This window comes from Hemiscyllium ocellatum, chromosome 23 (assembly GCF_020745735.1).
Source record: "Hemiscyllium ocellatum isolate sHemOce1 chromosome 23, sHemOce1.pat.X.cur, whole genome shotgun sequence".
NCBI lineage: Eukaryota > Metazoa > Chordata > Chondrichthyes > Orectolobiformes > Hemiscylliidae > Hemiscyllium > Hemiscyllium ocellatum.
The window spans coordinates 40,213,930-40,233,866 of NC_083423.1; the positions used below are offsets into that span (position 1 = coordinate 40,213,930).

At 40.0% G+C, this 19,937-nt stretch overlaps 1 protein-coding gene across 5 annotated transcripts in view; it reads right to left on the reverse strand.

The window, feature by feature from the left end:
• apaf1 (apoptotic peptidase activating factor 1) overlaps positions 1 to 19,937 on the reverse strand; it is a 196,665-nt gene that overhangs the window by 141,473 nt on the left and 35,255 nt on the right. For all 5 annotated transcript variants that reach the window (XM_060842926.1, XM_060842922.1, XM_060842924.1 and 2 more), the window contains 3 exons: positions 10,508 to 10,743; positions 891 to 1,058; positions 31 to 162 (listed from right to left, as the gene is read on the reverse strand). In XM_060842926.1, coding sequence (XP_060698909.1) covers positions 31 to 162; positions 891 to 1,058; positions 10,508 to 10,743 — 536 coding nt within the window. The remainder of the gene's footprint in view (positions 1 to 30; positions 163 to 890; positions 1,059 to 10,507; positions 10,744 to 19,937) is intronic.

Consider the following 19,937-nt stretch of genomic DNA (forward strand, 5'->3'; position numbering starts at 1 on the left):
AAAAGTCAAGGTAATTGAGTCTGCACGAACCTTGTCCATATTCGCTTTAGCCATATGGTTTGGTAGGAAACTGTACCAATACATACAATCTTCATCAGAAGGTGATGGAAATTGCCCTCTATATATCTTGTGATATTGCTGAACCATTTTTGCATGCAAGTCCTGGGAGAAAAGCAAATATGAACTGAAGCTAACTCAATGAACAATTTCAGAAGATTGTAATAAAATGCAATAAAGTCTGCAAATACATCAGCATTACATCCACCTATTTTTCAAAAGTCTCCATTAAATTTACAAATAGGTGTCCTACAGCAGCTGTGTGCCACAATTGCAATTTTAAGGGAGAAGTAGATGGAGCATGCACCACACATTTCTTTCAGATACTGAAAGAATTTAACCAGCACTACTTAACAGGTTCCAGAATTTTTTTTTCATTTTGGGGATCCAGATGGAGCAGGAACTGGAGAACATAAAACCAGTTCTATGGCACCACCCATACTCATTCACGATCGTCTCCAGGATCTTCTTGCAATCAATAAGCTGCAAGTGAGGCAACAGTAAAGTGAGACTGAAAGTAATAAAGCTCTGGGTTAGTTCTCATGGGAAGCACAACCTGTCCACCCATTTCAGCCAGACATTATATTTCATCCCCATTGTGCCCCTAATTGATCAAAAAGGAAATTGGAAACTCGCAACACCAAGTAAAATTGTATACACAATATTCAAAGCAGGTTATATTATCTCGTGTGACTCTGATATTACTGAATATACATTTACCAGAAAATATCCAAGTTCCAAAACTATACTTCCACCAAGATGCCAGAAATACAAAATGAAGCTGCAAGAACATGAGCAAGAGGAAGAATCATGTGAAAATAAAACAAATCTACCGGAAGCTGATTGCGATACTGTTCAGTCAGGAAATCCAACTGCAAATCATGCAGGTAATAATGAAAAGATTTCCCATTGCGGTCACAGAATAGTAAAGATTTGTTGACAAATACTTGTAGGATGTCTTCCACTTCTTCTGTTTCTAATGCCCACAGAATACTCAGAACCTGTTCCAACAAAAATATTCACTGTAATATAGCATATGAAATTACCACAGAAACAATAAAAACTTGTATTTTTACTTGCCTTTAACATAGCAAAACATTGTAAGCCAAGTCATACGGAATTATCAAACAACAAAGTACAAAACCAAACTACTCAAGAAAATAATGGGGCAGGTGACCAAGCTAAATTCCTTAAAAAAGAGAGAAGTAGAGGGGTTTAGGAAGGGAATTCAAGAGCACGGGGCCGTGGCATTTGAAGGCACAGCTGCAGATAACAAAGGTATTAAAACCAGGAATGTTAAGCGCTCAGAATTGGAGGAGCGACAACAAAAACTGCAGATGATGGAATCCAAACTGGACCGGCATGAGGCTGGAAGAACACAGCAAGCTGGGAGGTGCAGAAGTTGACATTTCGGATTAACCTTTCTTAAATTGGAGGAGAGCAGATACCCCTGAATGCTGGAGTAGAATACAGAAGTATAGAGAGATAAGGCTGGAGAGATATTTGAAAAAAAATGACAATTTTAAAATCACGAAGTTGCTTAACTGGAAACTAATGTAGGTTGGTGAGTTCAAAAGTGATGGGTGAATGGGATTTGTTGCCTTCATATTTAACAATCTTTGTGGGCTTGAGTTTGAAGGATTGGAGATATTTGGATTTTTGTTTTACAGAATCAATGAGAGAGCATGGTCAAGGTCCAAGATTATCTAAAGTGCTAAAGAGTTCATCAATCCATTAGCAATGGCAAAGCTAATTCAGGTTCAAAGAATGGCCGCTTTCAATATTGATAAATTGCTCTTTACTCCAATTTTTTTTAAACTCATTCTCAGGAATGACAGTTTGCTGGCTCTGACAGTATTTCTAGCCATCTCCAACTTCCCTTGAGAAGGAGGTGCTGAGCTGCCCTCTTGATCAACTATAGTCCATTTGCTGTAGGTACGCCCACAGTGTTGTTGGGAGGGCATTTGGGGAATTTTGACACAGCATTGATAAAAGAAAGGTGATGTATTACCAAGTCATGATAGTCACCATGCATCTACTGCTCTTTGCCTTTTAGATAGTAGTTCTTAACTTGGAACATGCTGTGAAAGGAGCGTTGATGAAGTTCTACAGTGCATTTAATAAATGGTATACACTGCTGCCACTGTGTGTTAGGGGTGGATTGGGCGAATGTTTGTGGATGTGGTACTAATTAATCAGGCTGCTTTGATAGTCTCAGGTTTTTTTTGCAAGTTAGAACTGCAACAATCCAGCTAAGTGAAGTGTGTTCTTTCACACTTCTGACTTGTGCCTTATAAATGGTATATAGACTTTTGGTGGTCTGGTGGTGAGTTACTTGCTGCAGAATTGAGTATCTGACCTTCTCTTGTAGCCACACTATTTGGATGGATAGTTCAGTTCATTATTTGATGAATACCAACTCCCAGGTTCTTTATCATGGCGGGATTCATCAATGAAAATACCATCGAATGTCAAGGGGTGATGGTTAGATTCTCCCTGGTTGGAGATGGTAATTGCAAGCTCTTGTGTGGCATGAATGTTAATTGGCACTTGTCAGTCTAAGCCTGAATACTGTCCAGATCTTGCAGCCTGTGCATGTAAGGAGTCATAAATGGTGCTGAATATTGTGTAACAATCGGCGAACTTCAGCCCGTTCTGACCTCTGAATGGAGGAATGGTCACTGATGAATCATCTGAAGATGACTGGACCTAGAACACTACCTTGCAGTGATGTTCTGGAACTAAAATGACTGATCTCCAAAAAGAGACGAAGAGTGTGGTGCTGGAAAAGTACAGCCAGTCAGACAGCATCTCAGGAGCAGGAGAGTTAATGTTTTGACCATAAGCCCTTCATCAGCAACGAGCCCCTCATGCTCGAAATGTTGATTCTCCTGTTCCTCGGATGCTGCCTGACCAGCTGTGCTTTTCCAGCACTACACTCTTCAATTCTGATCTAAAGCATCTGCAGTCTCCTAACTGACCTGCAACAAGTACAACCATCATTTATGATAGGTATGACTCCAATTGATTCATCAATGACTCATGCTTTGCTAGTGCTCCCTAATGCTTGGCTCAGTTTAATGCAGCTAAGATGTCAAAGATAATGAAACTCACTTCATCTACTAGTTTAGCTCTTAGGTCCATGTTCGAGCCAAATCTATAACACTAAGCTATCAGATATTATTAAGGAACACCCTTAAAGCCAACAGGGCTGAATTTGCCATTGCCCTTTTCAGTGCACAGGTTTCTGCCAACAGTCTACCATGTTGCTTTTTTTGAGAATTTTTTAACAGTTTGATCCAATAGAATAGCTTGCTATGCCATTTCAGAGAGCAGATAAGAGTCAACCACGTTACTGTGGGTTTGTGGTCACATGCAGCCAAATCAAGAAAGAATGGTAATTTCTTTCCTCAAGGATGCTACTGACCAAACGTGTTTTACAACAACTGACAATGGTCTTCATTAGACTTTAATAGCAGATTTAAAAAATTTGAATTTCAACATCTGTGTTGCTGGGATTCCAGCCTAGGTTCCCATAGCATTACATGGGTATCTGGAATACTGGTACAATGGTATTACCATTTTACCATTGCCTCCCCAGCAAATTATATAAAGTTTAGAGTTCTGCTATGTTTGCTTCAGGAAGCCTTCAGGGATGTTTAGTCATTGAGATGTGGAGCAAAAGATAGGCTGAATTCAAGAGAGTCCAACAAAAACGAGCATCAGTCCTTGTAATACAGCCAAAAAGTTGAAAGTCACTTTTTGAGGAAGCAACAGAGGATCGATGAGGGCAGAGCAGTAGATGTGATCTATATGGACTTCAGTAAGGCATTCGACAAGTTTCCCCATGGGAGACTGATTACCAAGGTTAGATCTCACAGAATACAGAAAGAACTAGCCATTTGGATACAGAACTGGCTCAAATATAGAAGACAGAAGGTGGTGGTGGAGGGCTGTGTTTCAGACTGGAGGCTTGTGACCAGTGGAATGCCACAAGGATTGGTGCTGGGTCCTTGACTTTTTGTCATTTCCATAAATGATTTGGATGCAAGCATAAAAGTTATGTTAGGAAGTTTGCGGATGACACCAAAATTGGAGGTGTAGTGGAGAACGAAGAGAGTTACCTCAGATTACAACAGGATCTTGATCAGATGGAGTTTAATTCAGATAAATGCGAGATGCTGCATTTTGGGAAAGCAAATCTTAGCAGGACCTATACACTTAATGGTAAGGTCCTAGGGAGTGTTGCTGAACAAAGAGACCTTGGAGTGCAGGTTCATAGCTCCTTGAAAGTGGGGTTGCAGGTAAATAGGATAGTGAAGGCGGCGTTTGGTATGCTTTCTTTTATTGGTCAGTGTATTGTGTACAGGAATTTGGAGGTCATGTTGCAGCTGTACAGGACATTGGTTAGGGCACTGTTGGAATATTGTGTACAATTCTGGTCTCCTTCCTATCAGAAAGATGTTGTGAAACTTGAAAGGGTTCAGAAAAGATTTACAAGGATGTTGCCAGGGTTGGAGGATTTGAGCTACAGGGAGAGACTGAACAGGCTGGGGCTATTTTCCCTGGAGTGGAGGCTGAGGGGTGACTTTATAGAGGGTTACAAAATTATGAGGAGCATGGATAGGGTAAATAAGCAAAGTCTTTTCCCTGGTGTCAGGGGGTCTAGAACTAGAGGGCATAGGTTTAGGGTGAGAGGGGAAAGATACAAATGAGACCTAAGGGGCAACCTTTTCACACAGAGTGTGGTATGTGTATGGAATGAGCTACCAGAGGAAGTGGTGGACGTTGGTACAATTGCACCATTTAAGAGACATTTGGATGGGTATATGAATAGGAAGGGTTTGGAGGGATGTGGGCCGGGTGCTGGCAGGTGGGACTAGATTGGGTTGGGATATCTGGTCAGCATGGACGGGTTGGACCGAAGGGTCTGTTTCCATGCTGTACACCTCCATGACTCTAAGTGTACTGTAAACTTACATTAGCTGAAGTATATCAAAAGACAAAGGAGAATATAGATAATGTCTAATTCATTTCAGAAATCACATTTGACAAACTTGCCAGATTCCTTTGAGCATCCAACAAGCAGAGTTGATCAAGGGGAACTAGTAGATCTCGTGTATTTGAATTTCTAGAACGCATTTGAACAAAATAGTGTTGCATAAAATAGGAGCTTGCAATATTGGGGATAATGCATTCGAATTGAATGATGATACAAGAGACTGCCAGTCAGGATTAATGTATCTTTTTCAGATTGAAAATATGTAACTAGCAGAGTGTCACAAGAATTGGTTCTGGGCCTCAATTATTTATTATCTATGTTAATGGTGTGAAGGAGGGGACAGAGAGTTATTTGTCCTGATTTATTGATGATACAAATATAGGTGGGAGGGCATGTTGTGATGAGGACCAACGGAATCTGCAAGTGGGTATAGAAAGGTTGAGATAGGCAAAGACTTGGCTGGTGGAGTTTAATGTAGGAAAGTGAGTCAGCATCTATTCTGCTGATAGAAGCAAAAGGCAGACCGTTACTTAAATGCGGAAAGACATCAAAATGCAGCAGAGATGATATGGGTGTTCTTTGCATGAAACATAAAAAGTTAACATGCAAGGGTGCAAGCAATTAAGAAAGCAAATGGAATGTTGGCCTATACAATTGTACCTGCAGAACTATGTCCAGGTTTTGTTTCTAAATTTAAGAAAGGACACACTGACGTTGGAGACAGTTCAAAAGAGGCTCACAGGACTGATTCCTGGGATGAAGGGGTTGACTTATCAATCACAGCTGAACAGGTTAGTCCTTTGTACATTAGAGTTTAGAAAAATGGGGGGTGATCTTATCGAAACATACAAGATTTAAAGGGTTTGGCTGGATTGATGTTTGCACTAGTGGGGAATCTCAAACTAAAGGACATAATTAGAGAATTAGGTGACACTCATTTAAATAAGAAATGTAAATGACTTTTTTTCTCCCAGGACCTTGTGAATGTCTGGTATTTTTTTACATCAGAGAGTTGTGAAGCCTAGAACATTAAATTATTTAAGGAGGAGATAAAAAGAAGTTTAAATATTGAGGGATTGAAGGCAATGAGAGACTGACTTGACAGAATTGAGGCTTAGGTCAAATCAATGACAATGTCAGGCTGGTGGGCAGGCCTGAGAGGCTGAATGGCCTATTTCTGCTCTTATTTCTTATGTTCTGTTCTTTTTTGTGACCTTTTAAAAAGCTGGCATGAACACTGAATCACCAAGGCCTTCAATTTTTCTGTAAGCCCTTAATGACATTGGAGAATGTGCTCTGAGACAACAAAACTAGATTGATAACCACCAGCAGTCTTAGGTGGTTCTTGAGACCAACAACTGCAATGATGAATGGCAGTTAATAAAGAAAGTTCTGCAAGATTAAATTTAAGGTTGATGCATAGAAAGAAAGTAAGCCATATCCTTAATGGTTTAAGGACCACAGTGAAAGATAATTTTTACTGAATTTGAATGATTACTGGCTAGTTATGTGGCTTGTAATTTAGAAAAACCGTTTGGTGCAAAGTTGATATCTTTAATTGATAATAAGAAAATGTCCAATCCACCTTTCGGCAGGGGGACAAACACATGTTGCTATTACTACAAGCAAGATTAGCATTGTTATTTTGTTCAATTAAACTTGCACAAATAGATAAGGATATTTAAGGTTATATTTAATATTTCCTATTCTTTAATAGGAAACGTAAAATGGCCCCAGTCTTCAGTTTACTTAGCAACTATGAGTTCATATACCATGCTGATATTGCACATACAATAGGGAGATGTCAATATCTTCACATTTCGAGTGGAAGAATCATTTGATATACTGCCATTACATAAACATTTCTACTGGAAACTGAATTTTTGAAAGACAATAATACATATTTTGTGTTGTATAATGCTGATTTATAAAGCATGGGCATATCACTTAGCTTTGCCAGCCCCTTTAGTTACACAAAATGCAATACCTAGATAGTAGTTATGTTAGCCAGTGCAGCTCTGCCTTAGTAGATAACATTTTCATTGATTCAGTATAATAAATTATGTAAAGCTTTGTGAAGTAAAGCTGCCAAGAGAACCGTAGGGCTGCTCTCTCATCAGAGATATATTCATCTATATAGAGAGAAGGGGTGGGTGGGGGTGGGAAGGGGAGAGAGAGAGAGAGAGAGAGAGAGAGAGAGAGAGAGAGAGACAGAAAACGAGAGGGAGAGAAGAATGAACAGGAGAGAGAGAGAGAGAGAACGAGAACAGATGGTGGGGATGTTTAACCGGAAAGTCACCAGGTCAGAGGGGTGGGCTGAAGTTGACAAGGTGAGAATTTCATGGTGACCTCAGCCAGTGTGGGAATTGAACTTACTCTTTTGGGGTCACTCTGCATCACAATCCAGCTGTGTAGCCAACTGAGCTGACCACTGTATCTATAGTGATAGTTAACTAAGAGCTGTTCTGCCAGACAACATACTGGAACAACACTCAGCCACTTTGGCAGCATCTGCAGAGTCAAACAGAATTAACATTCCAGATCAATAACCCTTCGATTAAATGGTTCTGAATAAGCTTCGTTGATCTGAAGTCTTAACTCTTCACAGATGGTGCCAGCTCTGTTGAGTTTCCAGAATTTTTCTGGAATTTATTTCAGAATTTACTTCAAATTTCCAGCATGTTTAGCATTTCACTTTATGTGAAAGGATGACGACTTTTTAAAAATAGAAAACATCAAGGTTAAATGGAAACTCAGCTCAGTTTACTTTCTATTGAATAATTTATTGATGTTTTTTAAAAAACACTTTCCTTTGATGCATCTGTAATTCACTACTTTCCAAACAACTGTCAAAATCATTGATATAATCAAAGTCCCACTGCTCATTAAGACAAAATTTCAAATTATTTGGCATAGAAAAGTGATATATTTCTATAAATATTAATAGGTACTATTCTACAGATATTTCTGCTCATCCCACAACATACTGCGTGAAATCTCCCCTCACAGCTGCATGCTCAATAGCCTAATGCTTCTGTGTGTAAATGAGCATCACAGAGAGATCAATAGTTTTATTCTAATTTCAAATATCCCTAACAAATAAGCAGCTTAATATGCAGAAGTAAACTCTTGTGAACTGTAATCGTATTTTTTTTCCCTTTACTGGATGTTGGCATGGCTGGTATTTAGTTCTCATCCTAAATTGCTTCTGATAAGGATGTGCGCCGCTTTCATGAACTGCTGGCGGTGAATGTATTCTCTCAGTGCAGCTGGATAGACAGTTACAGGGTTTTGATCCACAGATGATAAAGAAATGGCAATGCATTTCTAATTCAGGATGTTGAACGACCTGGAGGGAGATTTGCACAAGGTAGATTACCCATGCATCTGTTCTCCTACTCCTTCTGGGTAGCAGAGGTCACGGTTTCGGGAGCTTCTGTTAAAATATTGTCTGACAAGCTGTCATAGTGCATGTTACAGATAGTGCACACTGCTGCCGCTGCCTACTGGTCAAATGAGAACATGTTTAAGGGGGTGCAAGTCAAGTAGATTGCTGTATGCTGGATGTTGTTCAAATGTTGTTGGAACTACACCGACCCAAGCGAATGGAATAAAATTCCATCATTGACACGAGCACGGCTTCCAGGTGGTAGAAAGGTTTGGGGAGTCAGGTGGTCAGTGACTTGTAGCCCAAGTTCCAAACTCTGACTTGCTTTTGCCCTCCACGATATTTGCGTAGTTGGTCCAATTAAATTTCTGATGAATGGGAATCTGCAGGATTTTGATTGTGCCAGATTTGATGATGTTATTGCCACTGCATGTCAAGGGGAAGTGATTAAATCCTGCTGTGCATGGTTGGGAGCTGATGAGCTTAGAGGCAGTGGAGGGGAGATCACTAGTTGAAATGAGGCTAGTGTCTGTTGTTGACATGGTAGTCTGATGGTTCATAGTGGGTTTATGATCCAGGAGGATATACAGCTTACCCAGCTTGCTTCTATCTGCTTCCCAAAATTCACAAACATGACTATCTGGGTACACCCAATGTTTCTGCCTGCTCATGCTCCAAAGAACCCATGTCTTCCAACCTTGACTCGGGCTTTTTCTCCCTTTGTCCAGTCCTTCCTGCTTATATCTGCAATTTCTCTGACACTTTATGCCAGTTTCAGAACTTCCAGTTCATGGATTCGAGTCGCCTCCTCTTTACCATGCCGACTCTGACAAGGGGGGCCTCTGCAATATCCACCTTCTTCCTCAACCGAGGATTTCCCAGCACCATTGTTCACACGTCCAACCCACTCCCTGCACTTCAGTCCTCACCTCCCTCTCTTCCCTCTTGCAACAACAATAGGGTCCCCCTTGTCCTTATCTCCTGTCCGACTAGCATCAACATCCAGAGAATCATTAGGTGCCACTTCTTCCTCCTCCAGCGGGATGCCATCACCAGACACATCTTCCCCTCCCCTCCCCTCCCTTGTCAGCCTTCCGCAAAGACTTTCCCTCAGGGACATCTTGGTCCACTCCTCCTTCACTCCCACCAATCCCCCCATCGCACAACAGCTCCATGGCCTTCCCTTGCAACTGCATAATGTGCAATACCAGCTCACTTACTTCCTCCTCCTCAGTATCCAAGGGCCCAAACACACCTTCCAGGTGAAGTAGCACTTTACCTGCCCTTCACCCAATCTAATCTATTGAATTCGCAGCTCACAATGTGGTCTCCTCTATATTGGGGAAATGAAGTATAGGACTAGGTGACAGAACGTAGGTGTGCTGCAAATCTGTCAGCAAAAAGACCCCAAACTTCCAGTTGCCTGACACTGCAACACACCACCCTGGTGCCTGGCCAATATCTCTGTTTCAGGCTTGCTGTAGTGCTCCAGCAAAGCTCGACAAAAGCTTGAAGAATAGCATCTCATTTTCCGCATTGGAACTCCATAGCCTTCTGCACTCAATATCATGTTCAACAAATTTTCAGACTTAAGGCAATTTCTACCATGTCCTTACTCCAACCCCTCACACACTCGGCCTTGTTTTCTCATGGTCTGCTATTACACACTATCTGTTGTTCGCCACGAATAGTCCCCATTATTGGTTTTCATTCTCTGATTCAATCATTTGTCTGTCCAACTGTCCTTCTCTTTCTTTGGGTTCCATCTCCACCTACTGTTTACTCTTTACCCCCTATCTTCCACATGAAAAAACATTTTCTCACTACCATCCGCTCTGAGGAAGGGTCACGACCCAAAGCATTAACTCTGCTTTCTCTCCATAGATGCTGCCAGACCTGCTGAGAATTTCCAGCAACTTCTGTCTTTGTTTCTGAATTCTCAGTCATCAAACCATTTGCATTAATTTATAAAAACACACACATAAGTCAGTAGGCAGTAGGTTTTAAGTCAATCCAGATCAGTAGTATTCAACTGATGATACCCGTTTCCATAACGTTACCTTAGATGGGACTTTCACATCTTTTCTAAGTATAGAGAGATCCTTGTAGTATTCTTTATAATCGTCCAACACCTCAATGCTGCCTGCCATGGCCTCATCAAGTGCTTCGTAATCATAGGAGGAAGATTTGCGAATTCTTTTGAACTGTTTATTTTGTAGCTGGCTGAGATAATATTTCCAGCGCTTTGGAAATTCTCGCAACAGTGCACCAATGAGGGAGACAACAAGAGGAGAACCTGCAAAATAAAATACATTTTGTTTTGTTGAGATAATTTATTACAAAATACCAGCTCATTTTACTTCATAAATTCATGGCCAGGGATTTTTTTTCCTAATGTTATTTAATATTGGCAATTAATACGTTATAATATTGTCAAAACCATGTCTGAAGGAACTATGAGCAACTTTATACACACTTTCTTTCACTTTTTGTTTAAGCAAGGTGAGGTCTGATCTTTATCAGAGGAACTTATCAGAGGAACCTACAGGCCAATTAGAAGAAATTTCTAAGACTTATAGTGTGGGTGAATTAATTAGCCCGAGTGAATACAGGCCACCTTTATATTCAGATATTTGGATCCCTCCACTTCCTTCCTCAGCTACATTCATCTAAAGTCCAAAGAATCAATGGCATCATCAACTCACAAAAACACCATCAGCTCAAGAATGTACTCTAGCACAGTCTGTAAACTCATGGCCTCACATATCCCCCACTCAACCATTACCATCAAGCCAGCAGTTCAACCCTGGTTCAATGGAGAGTGGAAGAGGGCATGGCAGGAGCAGCACCAGGCATACCTAAAAATTAGGTAAGAAAAAGCGAGGACCGCAAATGCTGGAGATGAGTCAAGAAGTGTAGCGCTGGAAAAGCATAGGCAGTCCGGCAGTACCTGAAGAGCAGGAGAATCAATGTTTCGAGCATAAGCTCTTTATCAGGAATGACACCTAAAAAATTAGGTGTGAACCCAGTGAAGCTACCAAACAGGATACCAAATTTGCATGCCAAACAGTCTAAGTTACAAGTGATAAACAGAACTAAGCAACCCTACAACCAACAATCAGATCTAAACTCTAGAATCCTGCCACATCCAGTTGTGAATGTTGGTGGACAATTTAACAACTCACTGAAGGAGGTGACTCCACAAATATCCCCATTCTCAATGATGGAAGAGCCCAGCATATCAGTGCAAATGATAACGTTGATGCATTTGCAGCAATCTTCAGCCAGAAGTGCCGAGGGGATAATCTGTTTCATCCAGTGGTTCCAGCATCACAGATACCAGTCTTCAGCCAATTCAATTCAATTCACTCCATGTGGTATCAAGAAACAGTTTGAGGCACTAGACACTGCAACTGCTATGGGCCATGACAACATTCCAGCAATTGTATGATGACTTGTGGTACAGAACTTGCTACTCCCCTAGCCAAGCTATTCCTATACAATTACAACACTGGCATCTAACCAACAACGTAGATAATTGCCCAAGTATGTCCTGTACACAAAAAGGAGAAATCTAACCGGCTAATAACTATCCCATCAACCTACTCTCGATTATCAGTAAAGTGATGGAAGATGTCATCAACAGTGCTATCAAGCAGTACCTGCTCAGCAATAACCTGCTCAGTGACGCACAGTTGTAGCTTCTCAGCTCCTGACGTCATTACAGCCATGATTCAAACATTGAGAAAAGAACTAAATTCCAGAGGTGAGGTGAGAGTGACAGCCCTTGACATCAAGGCTGCATTCAACCAAGTGTGGCATCTAGGAGTTCTAGCAAAATAGGAATCAATGGAAATCGGGGCAAATTATATGCTGGTTGGAGTCATACCTGGCATGTAGCAAAATGGTTGTGTTTGTTGGAAGTCAGCCATCTTAGCTCCAGGACATCTGTACAGGAGTTCCTCATGGCAGTGTCCAAGGTCGAACCATCTTAGCTGCTTCATTAATGACCTTCCTTCCATCATTTGGTCAGAAGTGGGATGTTAACCAATGATCTCACAATGGTCAGCAGTCCATGTTAAAATGTAACAAGATCTTGACAACATCCAGGTTTGGGCAGACAAGTGGCAAGTAATATTAGTGCCACAAAAATGCCAGGCAATAATATCTCCAATAAGAGACATTCTAACCACCACCCATTGACATTTAATGGTGTCACCATCACTGAATCCTCATTATTAACCCTCAATTGGTCACACCACACAAACACAGTGATTACACAATAGGTTAGAAGCTAGGAATACTGCAGTGAGTAATCCACTTCCTGACTCCCCAAAGCCTGGCCATCATTTACAAGATATAAGTCAGAAGCATGATGGAATATTCCACATTTGCCTGGATGGGTGCAGCTTCAACAACACTCAAGAAGCTTGACACCATTCAAGGTAAAGCAGCCTGTTTGATTAACACCAGAACTACAAATATTCACTCTTTCCGCCACTGACACTCAGTAGCAGCAGATGCCCTGAAGAAATTCAAAGATCCTTAGACAGCACCTACCAAATCCAAGACCACTTTCATCTCGAAGAACAAGGGCAGTAAATATATGGGAACACCATCACCTGTAAGTTCCCCTCCAAGGCACTCACGGTGTTAACTTGGAAATATATCGTGTTCCTTTACTGTTGCTGGGTCAAAATCCTTGAATTCCTTCCATAAGGGCATTGTAGGTCAACCAACAGCACCTGGACTGTACAATTCAAGAAGGTAGCTCACCACCACTACCTTCTCAAAGGCAACTAAGGATGGGCTATAAATGCCGACCAGCCAGCAATGCCTATATCCTACAGGTGGATTTTTTTTTAAAAATCAGCATTCTGCAGTATACACTTGGGACGAGGGTAGAATAACATTAGATGAAACTGTATAAAAAAGAAGATATATCTATGTTGCCCACTTCAAATACACACAAAGCATCTACCATCATCAATGCAACTGCTTGTTAACTGAAAACCTTCATGAATTTGTAACCAACGACTTTAGCTTGGCCCTATCTCTCAGTCTGATCAGCACTCATTGCTAATATTTGTACTGGGTGGCTACCATAATCAAGTGTCACTTTGAATTTCTCTGCTGGATAAGCCCAGAATCTGAACCCCTCCCCCCCCCCCCCAAAAATTGCAATGCCTTCAGGAATATGGAAGTGGGTAAGAGAAAATTGGAAAAGGAAAGAAAATAAAGCCAGTTTTTTTTTTGGATTAGTTTGATTTTTATAAAAAATGCAAGACAGCTATATACCCCTCTTTAAGAATGGCTGGATAATTTTCTAAACTTGCAAAATGGTTTAATTCATTTTTAAGCATTTCAATAAAACAAAGTACAAAAACTACTCCTGTCATTTAATTAGGTCACATAAGTAATTTTCAGAACCAGAATTTTCCAAACTTCGAAATGAGCCGCATCAAGGAGTATGGAATTTACTAAAACTGACGACAATCCAATGTTAGAAATGAATAATATATAAAGCTCACACCATCTTCTCTACAACATATTATTTGTGCAGAACAAGAGTCCCTTTTAAAGGAAGCAAAGTTATGAACAAGCAGCAAAATTATAATTCTTTTCTGCTCAAGTGTTCTTAGTAGTGGAACTACCAAAAAAACTCTAAACTTATCTGACCAACAGAAAAATGGGCGCTTTTACTTTAATTCTTTTATTGTTTGAAGTTTAATACGCTGGTGTTTCAGAGTCCTGTAAGTAGAAGCAGGAGAAGGTGATGAAAATGTTAAAACAAACTGCAAAATAAATTAAGATTTATTCAGATGATGAACGAATGACTCACAAAAAAGTATCTTACTTTAGGCAAGTCCATTTGCGAAAGGTGAAATTTTCAAAAAGCACAACTATGACAGAAGTGAGTAATAGAAGTGAATAACAGAAGGGCTTGTTGCCGAACAGCACAGACGTAGTGACTCTGGGTTGGCAGATTATAGTGGAGCAGATGGAAAAGAGGATACAGTGAACATATGACTCAAGGTCATAGGAAATAAAAACAAGAGTAAACCTTTCAGCTAATTGAGCTTGCTCTATCATTCATGAAGATCACAGCTGATCTGATTGTAGTCTTAACTGTGCTCTTCTGTCTGATCCTGAAACCTTAGTTTTCCATGTAAATCAGAAATCTCCCTGCCTAAGCTTTGAATATATTCAATAACTCAACTTCCACTGTTCACTGTGTGACAGAATTCCAAAAACTAATGACCTTCCAAGAAAAAAAAATCTTCTTCATGTACAATTCTATCTTAAACTGGAAATTCCTTGTTCTGGATTTTTTGATGGAAAACATCCTGTGTACATCTGCCCAATCAAATCCACTTGGAAACTAATGTTGCAATGAAAACGGTTCATATCCTTCTGAACTCCAATCAGAATAGATCCAAAATTCTATTTAAAAAGCTGGAAAAACTCAATGGGTCAGGCAGCATTTGCAAAGAAAGAAACTTAGTTAACATTTCAAGTACTCATCAAAATCAGTGCGAATCAAATCTGCTCATGTTTCCTCATAAAACAATCCTATTGTCCCAAGAATCAGCCTTATGAGTCTTTGCTGGACTGTATCCAATTCAAGTACATCTTTCCTTAAGAAAGACCATCAAAGCTGTACACAGTACTTCACATGTGGTCTCAACAATAGCATGATTAGACAAGACTACCCTACTTCAGTATGTCATTCCCCTTGCAATAAAGGCTAATATTCCACTTGCTTTCTTGATGATCTGCTATACTGACTATTTATGATTCATATATGAGGAGTCACAAATCACTCTGCAATGCTGCAATCTGTAGTCTCTCTCCATTTAAAAAGAATACTCTGCTATCATATTCTTCCCACCAAAGTGGATAACCTTATATTAATGATATTCAACCTCATGACACGAACCAATTAAACATCTCTCAATGCAGGCCATGAGAACCTTATGGTCATAATATTTAAGAAATGCGGTTCAATTTGCAATTCCAAAAGCCCATGGTAATCATTAACATTAGCATTAGTTAATCCCCAACCATCAAGACCCAGGAGTTACCATAAACCAGAAATTTTTTTAAAAATGCGCTAGCTATGTAAATAGCATGGCTACAAGAGCAGGACAGAGATAAAGAATTCTGTGACCAAAGCTTGTTCATCATCTACAAGGCACAAGTCAGGAGTTGATGAAATACTCTTCATTTGTCTATACGAGTACAAATCCAACAATAGCTAAAGAACTCAACACCATCCACAATACAGCAGATCCACGTGTTTGGCAGTCAAACTATCACTTCCACATCGACTCTCACACACTGACACACAATGGCAGCAACTCATCAGGGCTGCTTCCACTGCATTTTTCAAATTCTTAACCTTGACAACCGAGCAGGACAAGGGCAACAGATGATTGGGAACAGCACCAACCAGAATTTCTCCTCCAGGACGTGCATCATTCTAGATCACTGTTCCTTCACTGTCACTCGGCCAAAGTCCTGGAACTCACTTCCTAACAGTACTGAGAATATCTCTACATTTCAAAGGATATATTGATTCAAAAAGACAGTATGCCATCATCTTCTCAAAGACAATCAAGGATGGAACCAAAATGATGGTCAGCCAGCAAAAGCAAGCACACTATTGGACACATTAAAAGAAAACCTTGCTCACAATTAATTTCATCAGACACTTTATATATCCATGGATCAACTGGCCTTACCCTCAGTAGAACTGAATCATAGAAAACTTATTTTCAATAAGCATTACAAAAAAAGAACACCTGACAGATCACGCCCGCTCTAGCCATATATAAAAAAAACCTCTCAGTCTACCACACAGCAAGTCCATGTCTTCTTCTGGGATTCAGACTTTTCAGACCGGATTTACAGGTATGTAACAGCATAGCACTGACACGTTTTGCAGGACCAACAACTGTTGGTTTGTGATTGGGGTCGAAAGCTGTCACCATTCTTCCTTTCTGAAGTTATTTTTAAAATAACTCATTCAGACATGCTATGACATACTTTCAAAGCAGGTAGGACTTGAATGTGGACCTTCTGCACAAGAGGCAGGGACACTATCATTGTGCCACAATATCCTCACTCAAATATTAGCATGCAATTTCCCCCAAAACTAGCCCAGTGACACTAACATTATAGTAACACATCCCCCAATTCTCCTTTCTATTATTTTAGAAAACCAAATAGTGAAATTTGGGATTGGGAGTCCTTAAAGGGCACTGCAACAGAAAACCTAAATTTCAAAGGAAACTTAACACGTTAAATTCAAATAGCATTGTGAAAGATGATGGTTCACTCCAGCCCCTGCAGTACCCACCAAATGTGAAGGGTCTGAATCATGCCAGTGGATACATGTTCTTTGTCCAAGGATTCCCACACATAAACATAACCATGACGGTGGGCAGTGAAAATCCCACATGGCCTGCTGCCTAAACCTTGCATGCATGTTTAATGTTCATCTGCCTTTCATTATAGTGTATGGAAACTTAAATTTAACTGCGCAAAATGTGAGAACTATACCTCAAAGAACCAGAAAATTTAATTAGTGTTAGTCTCTGTAAGAAGGAACAAATTGCTGTCTCAGGTGCAAAAGCATTTTGTGATATTGTCATTACAAAGGATCATCACTCCAGATTACTTACAGACATAGTGAATTTTTAATTACAGCACTTTTAAAAAAAAAAAGATGATTGTGGAAGCAAATTCAGTGCTGGTCTCGCAAAGCCCTGTATAATCCATGGGACCTATTATAGGTGAGGCAAAGACCTGGTAGTTTTATTGCTAGACTACTCATTCAGAAACTTAGCTAATGTTCTGGGGGACCCAGGTTCGAATTCCACCATGGCAGATGGTCGAATTTGAATTCAATAAAGAATCTGGAATTAAGGGTCTCATGATGACCACAAAGCCACTGTCAATTGTCTGAAAAATTGGTTCACTAAAGTCCTTTAGGGAAGAAAATCTGCCATCCTTACCTGGTCTGGCCTACATGTGACTCCAGGCCTAGAGCAATGTGGTTGACTCCTACCACTCTCTAGGCAACTAAGGATAGACAGTAAATGCTGGCCGAAGCAGAGGCGCCTACAACCTATGAAGTAAATATTTTTTAAAAACACATTTGTAGAACAAAAGAGAAACTTCAGAGAGACTTGCAAGGAAAAGACAACGAGGGACTGACTACCCATCTCCTGTAAAGTACATCTCAAACAAAATACAAGCTTATCTTTTATCTTCACAGGAATTTATGAAAAGATGAAGTTAAAAACCAATTGCAATCCTTGGTCTGTGTGTGCTAGTAGGCTATTGTGCTGCAAGGATCTCAGTTTGAGGATAGACATTAGACACCTCTGCACGTGAAAGAAATACTCTCTCACTCTGATTGGTAAAAGCCAGGCCAGCCAGCGAAGTCAATATCAAGAAAGGAACAAGTCAAAATCCTGTAAGTTAAGAGAAGCTGGAATCTTGAAATCACTATGAATCAATATCATTTAACTTAGCAAAAACAATATTCCACCCTCACAGATCCCAAAGACTGATTTATATGTGTTTTTAACTGATACCAATATAAACTTCTAAAATGTGTGCATGTGCGTGTGTCTCTTATTACCTTTTCTCATGTTTGGTAGCTAATAAATGAACTCTTTTCTTGAAGTTAAGGGAACCTGGTTAATTTGGCTCTATTTAAAATATTACTAAAATTGGATTCATAAATGGTATTCATAAAGTTTTTTTAAAACTAACTTTGTTTTGACTGACCATGAGAAGGATTGAGTTAAGAGAGGAAGCAATGTAGAAAGGAGAGTAAGTTAATCTGGCACAGCGGTTGGCACTGCTGCCTCACAGCACCAAGGACCTAGGTTCAATTCCAGGCAATTGTTTGCTTGGAGTTTGCATATTCTCCTTGTATCTGTGGGGGTTTCCTCCAGGTGTTCCAGTTTCCTCCCACAGTCCAAAGATGCGCAGGTTAGGTTGAGTGACCACGCAAAATTGCCCATAGTGTCCAGGGGTATGTAGGTTGCAGGGATAGGGTAGGTGGTGAACCTGGATGAGATGGCCATTGGAGAGTCGGTGTGGATTCGATGGACCGAATGGCCTGTTTCCACACTGAAGGGATTCTATGAGACAAATCCCTCATTAGTGAGCAGTTTAACCATTTGGAGGCATCTTACCTGAATCATAAGGAATCGGGTAACCTCAGCTGAGGACTGATCGTAACAATGTTTTATTAGTCAGCCACTGACAAAGGATTACACCTCTTTAAAGTTGATAACGCTGAAGTTCATAACGAAATCGATTAGGAAGCTGCTGCCTTAGAGTTAGTTTGATTCTTTATCTAAATATCACCAAGGTTTCTGTCACCTTACAGAGAAAAAAGATCAATGTAACTAATATTATGTAAGCCTAGTGTGAGCTCATTCAAAAATAAATTTTTCAGGCTGAATCCTAATTTCAAAGGTAAATGAACAGCCTTGTGGCTCTGGTAAGAAGATCATGATAACAGCAGGAAGAGATTATTTGAGTCATTGAGCTTGTTCTGCTATTCAATAAGAGCACCAACAATCTGGCTGTAGCCTTAACTCCACTTTCACGTTTACTCACAATACCTTTCCATTCTCTTGTCGATTGAAAATCTGTCAGACTCCCAATTTTTAAAAAAGATTGCATGATCAGCCTGCTCCCTGAAAGAAGAAATTCCTCATCATCCAAGATCTATTTTTAAATTCCTCTCATTATGCCTGCTATCGGTGATTGTACAGGGTTTCCAAATCGCTCAGTAGCACTGCGTTGAGCAGTATTTCCATTTAAATAATATCGTGCCTTTCTATTCTCCCTCCCAAATTAAGCACCCTTTCACTTTCACAGTGTACTCCAATTGCTGAATTCTGGCCCATTCATTTAACCCCTCAAGGTCCTGGTGCACTCTTTGTATCCTCATCACAACTTACTTTCTGATCATTATGTACAATTCTGGGGAGATTTTTCTAAATAATGCAAACGACTATTGCTATTTTTTTTTCAAGCATGGATATAAAATGGTATTAGAGAGTATATTATGGACCAGATCAAACCCTCTTCAAATATTCTTATTTAAAGGCAAATGTAATGTGCTGTGTTCCAGATGTAACCTGATTGGTTATACTATGCAGCTTCAAGCAAAACACACTTTATTCTTACTCTATAGTTAAAATACAGACAAAAGAAAGAAGAATTGGTTTAACTCTAACTCTGTTGCAAACCTTAATAGAATACTAGATTATTTAGCAACAAAATAGTAACTGATCGAATACAGTAACATCCCATAAACACACCCGTGGTAAAGGCAAAACAAATTGTAGTAGATTGTCCAACATGTAACTTTGGTAGCTGAAAGCGAACCCAAGCTTTAAGCCATACCAGAGTAAAGAATAACAGGTTTCCATAACTAAACTTCAAAACCCCAGTAAC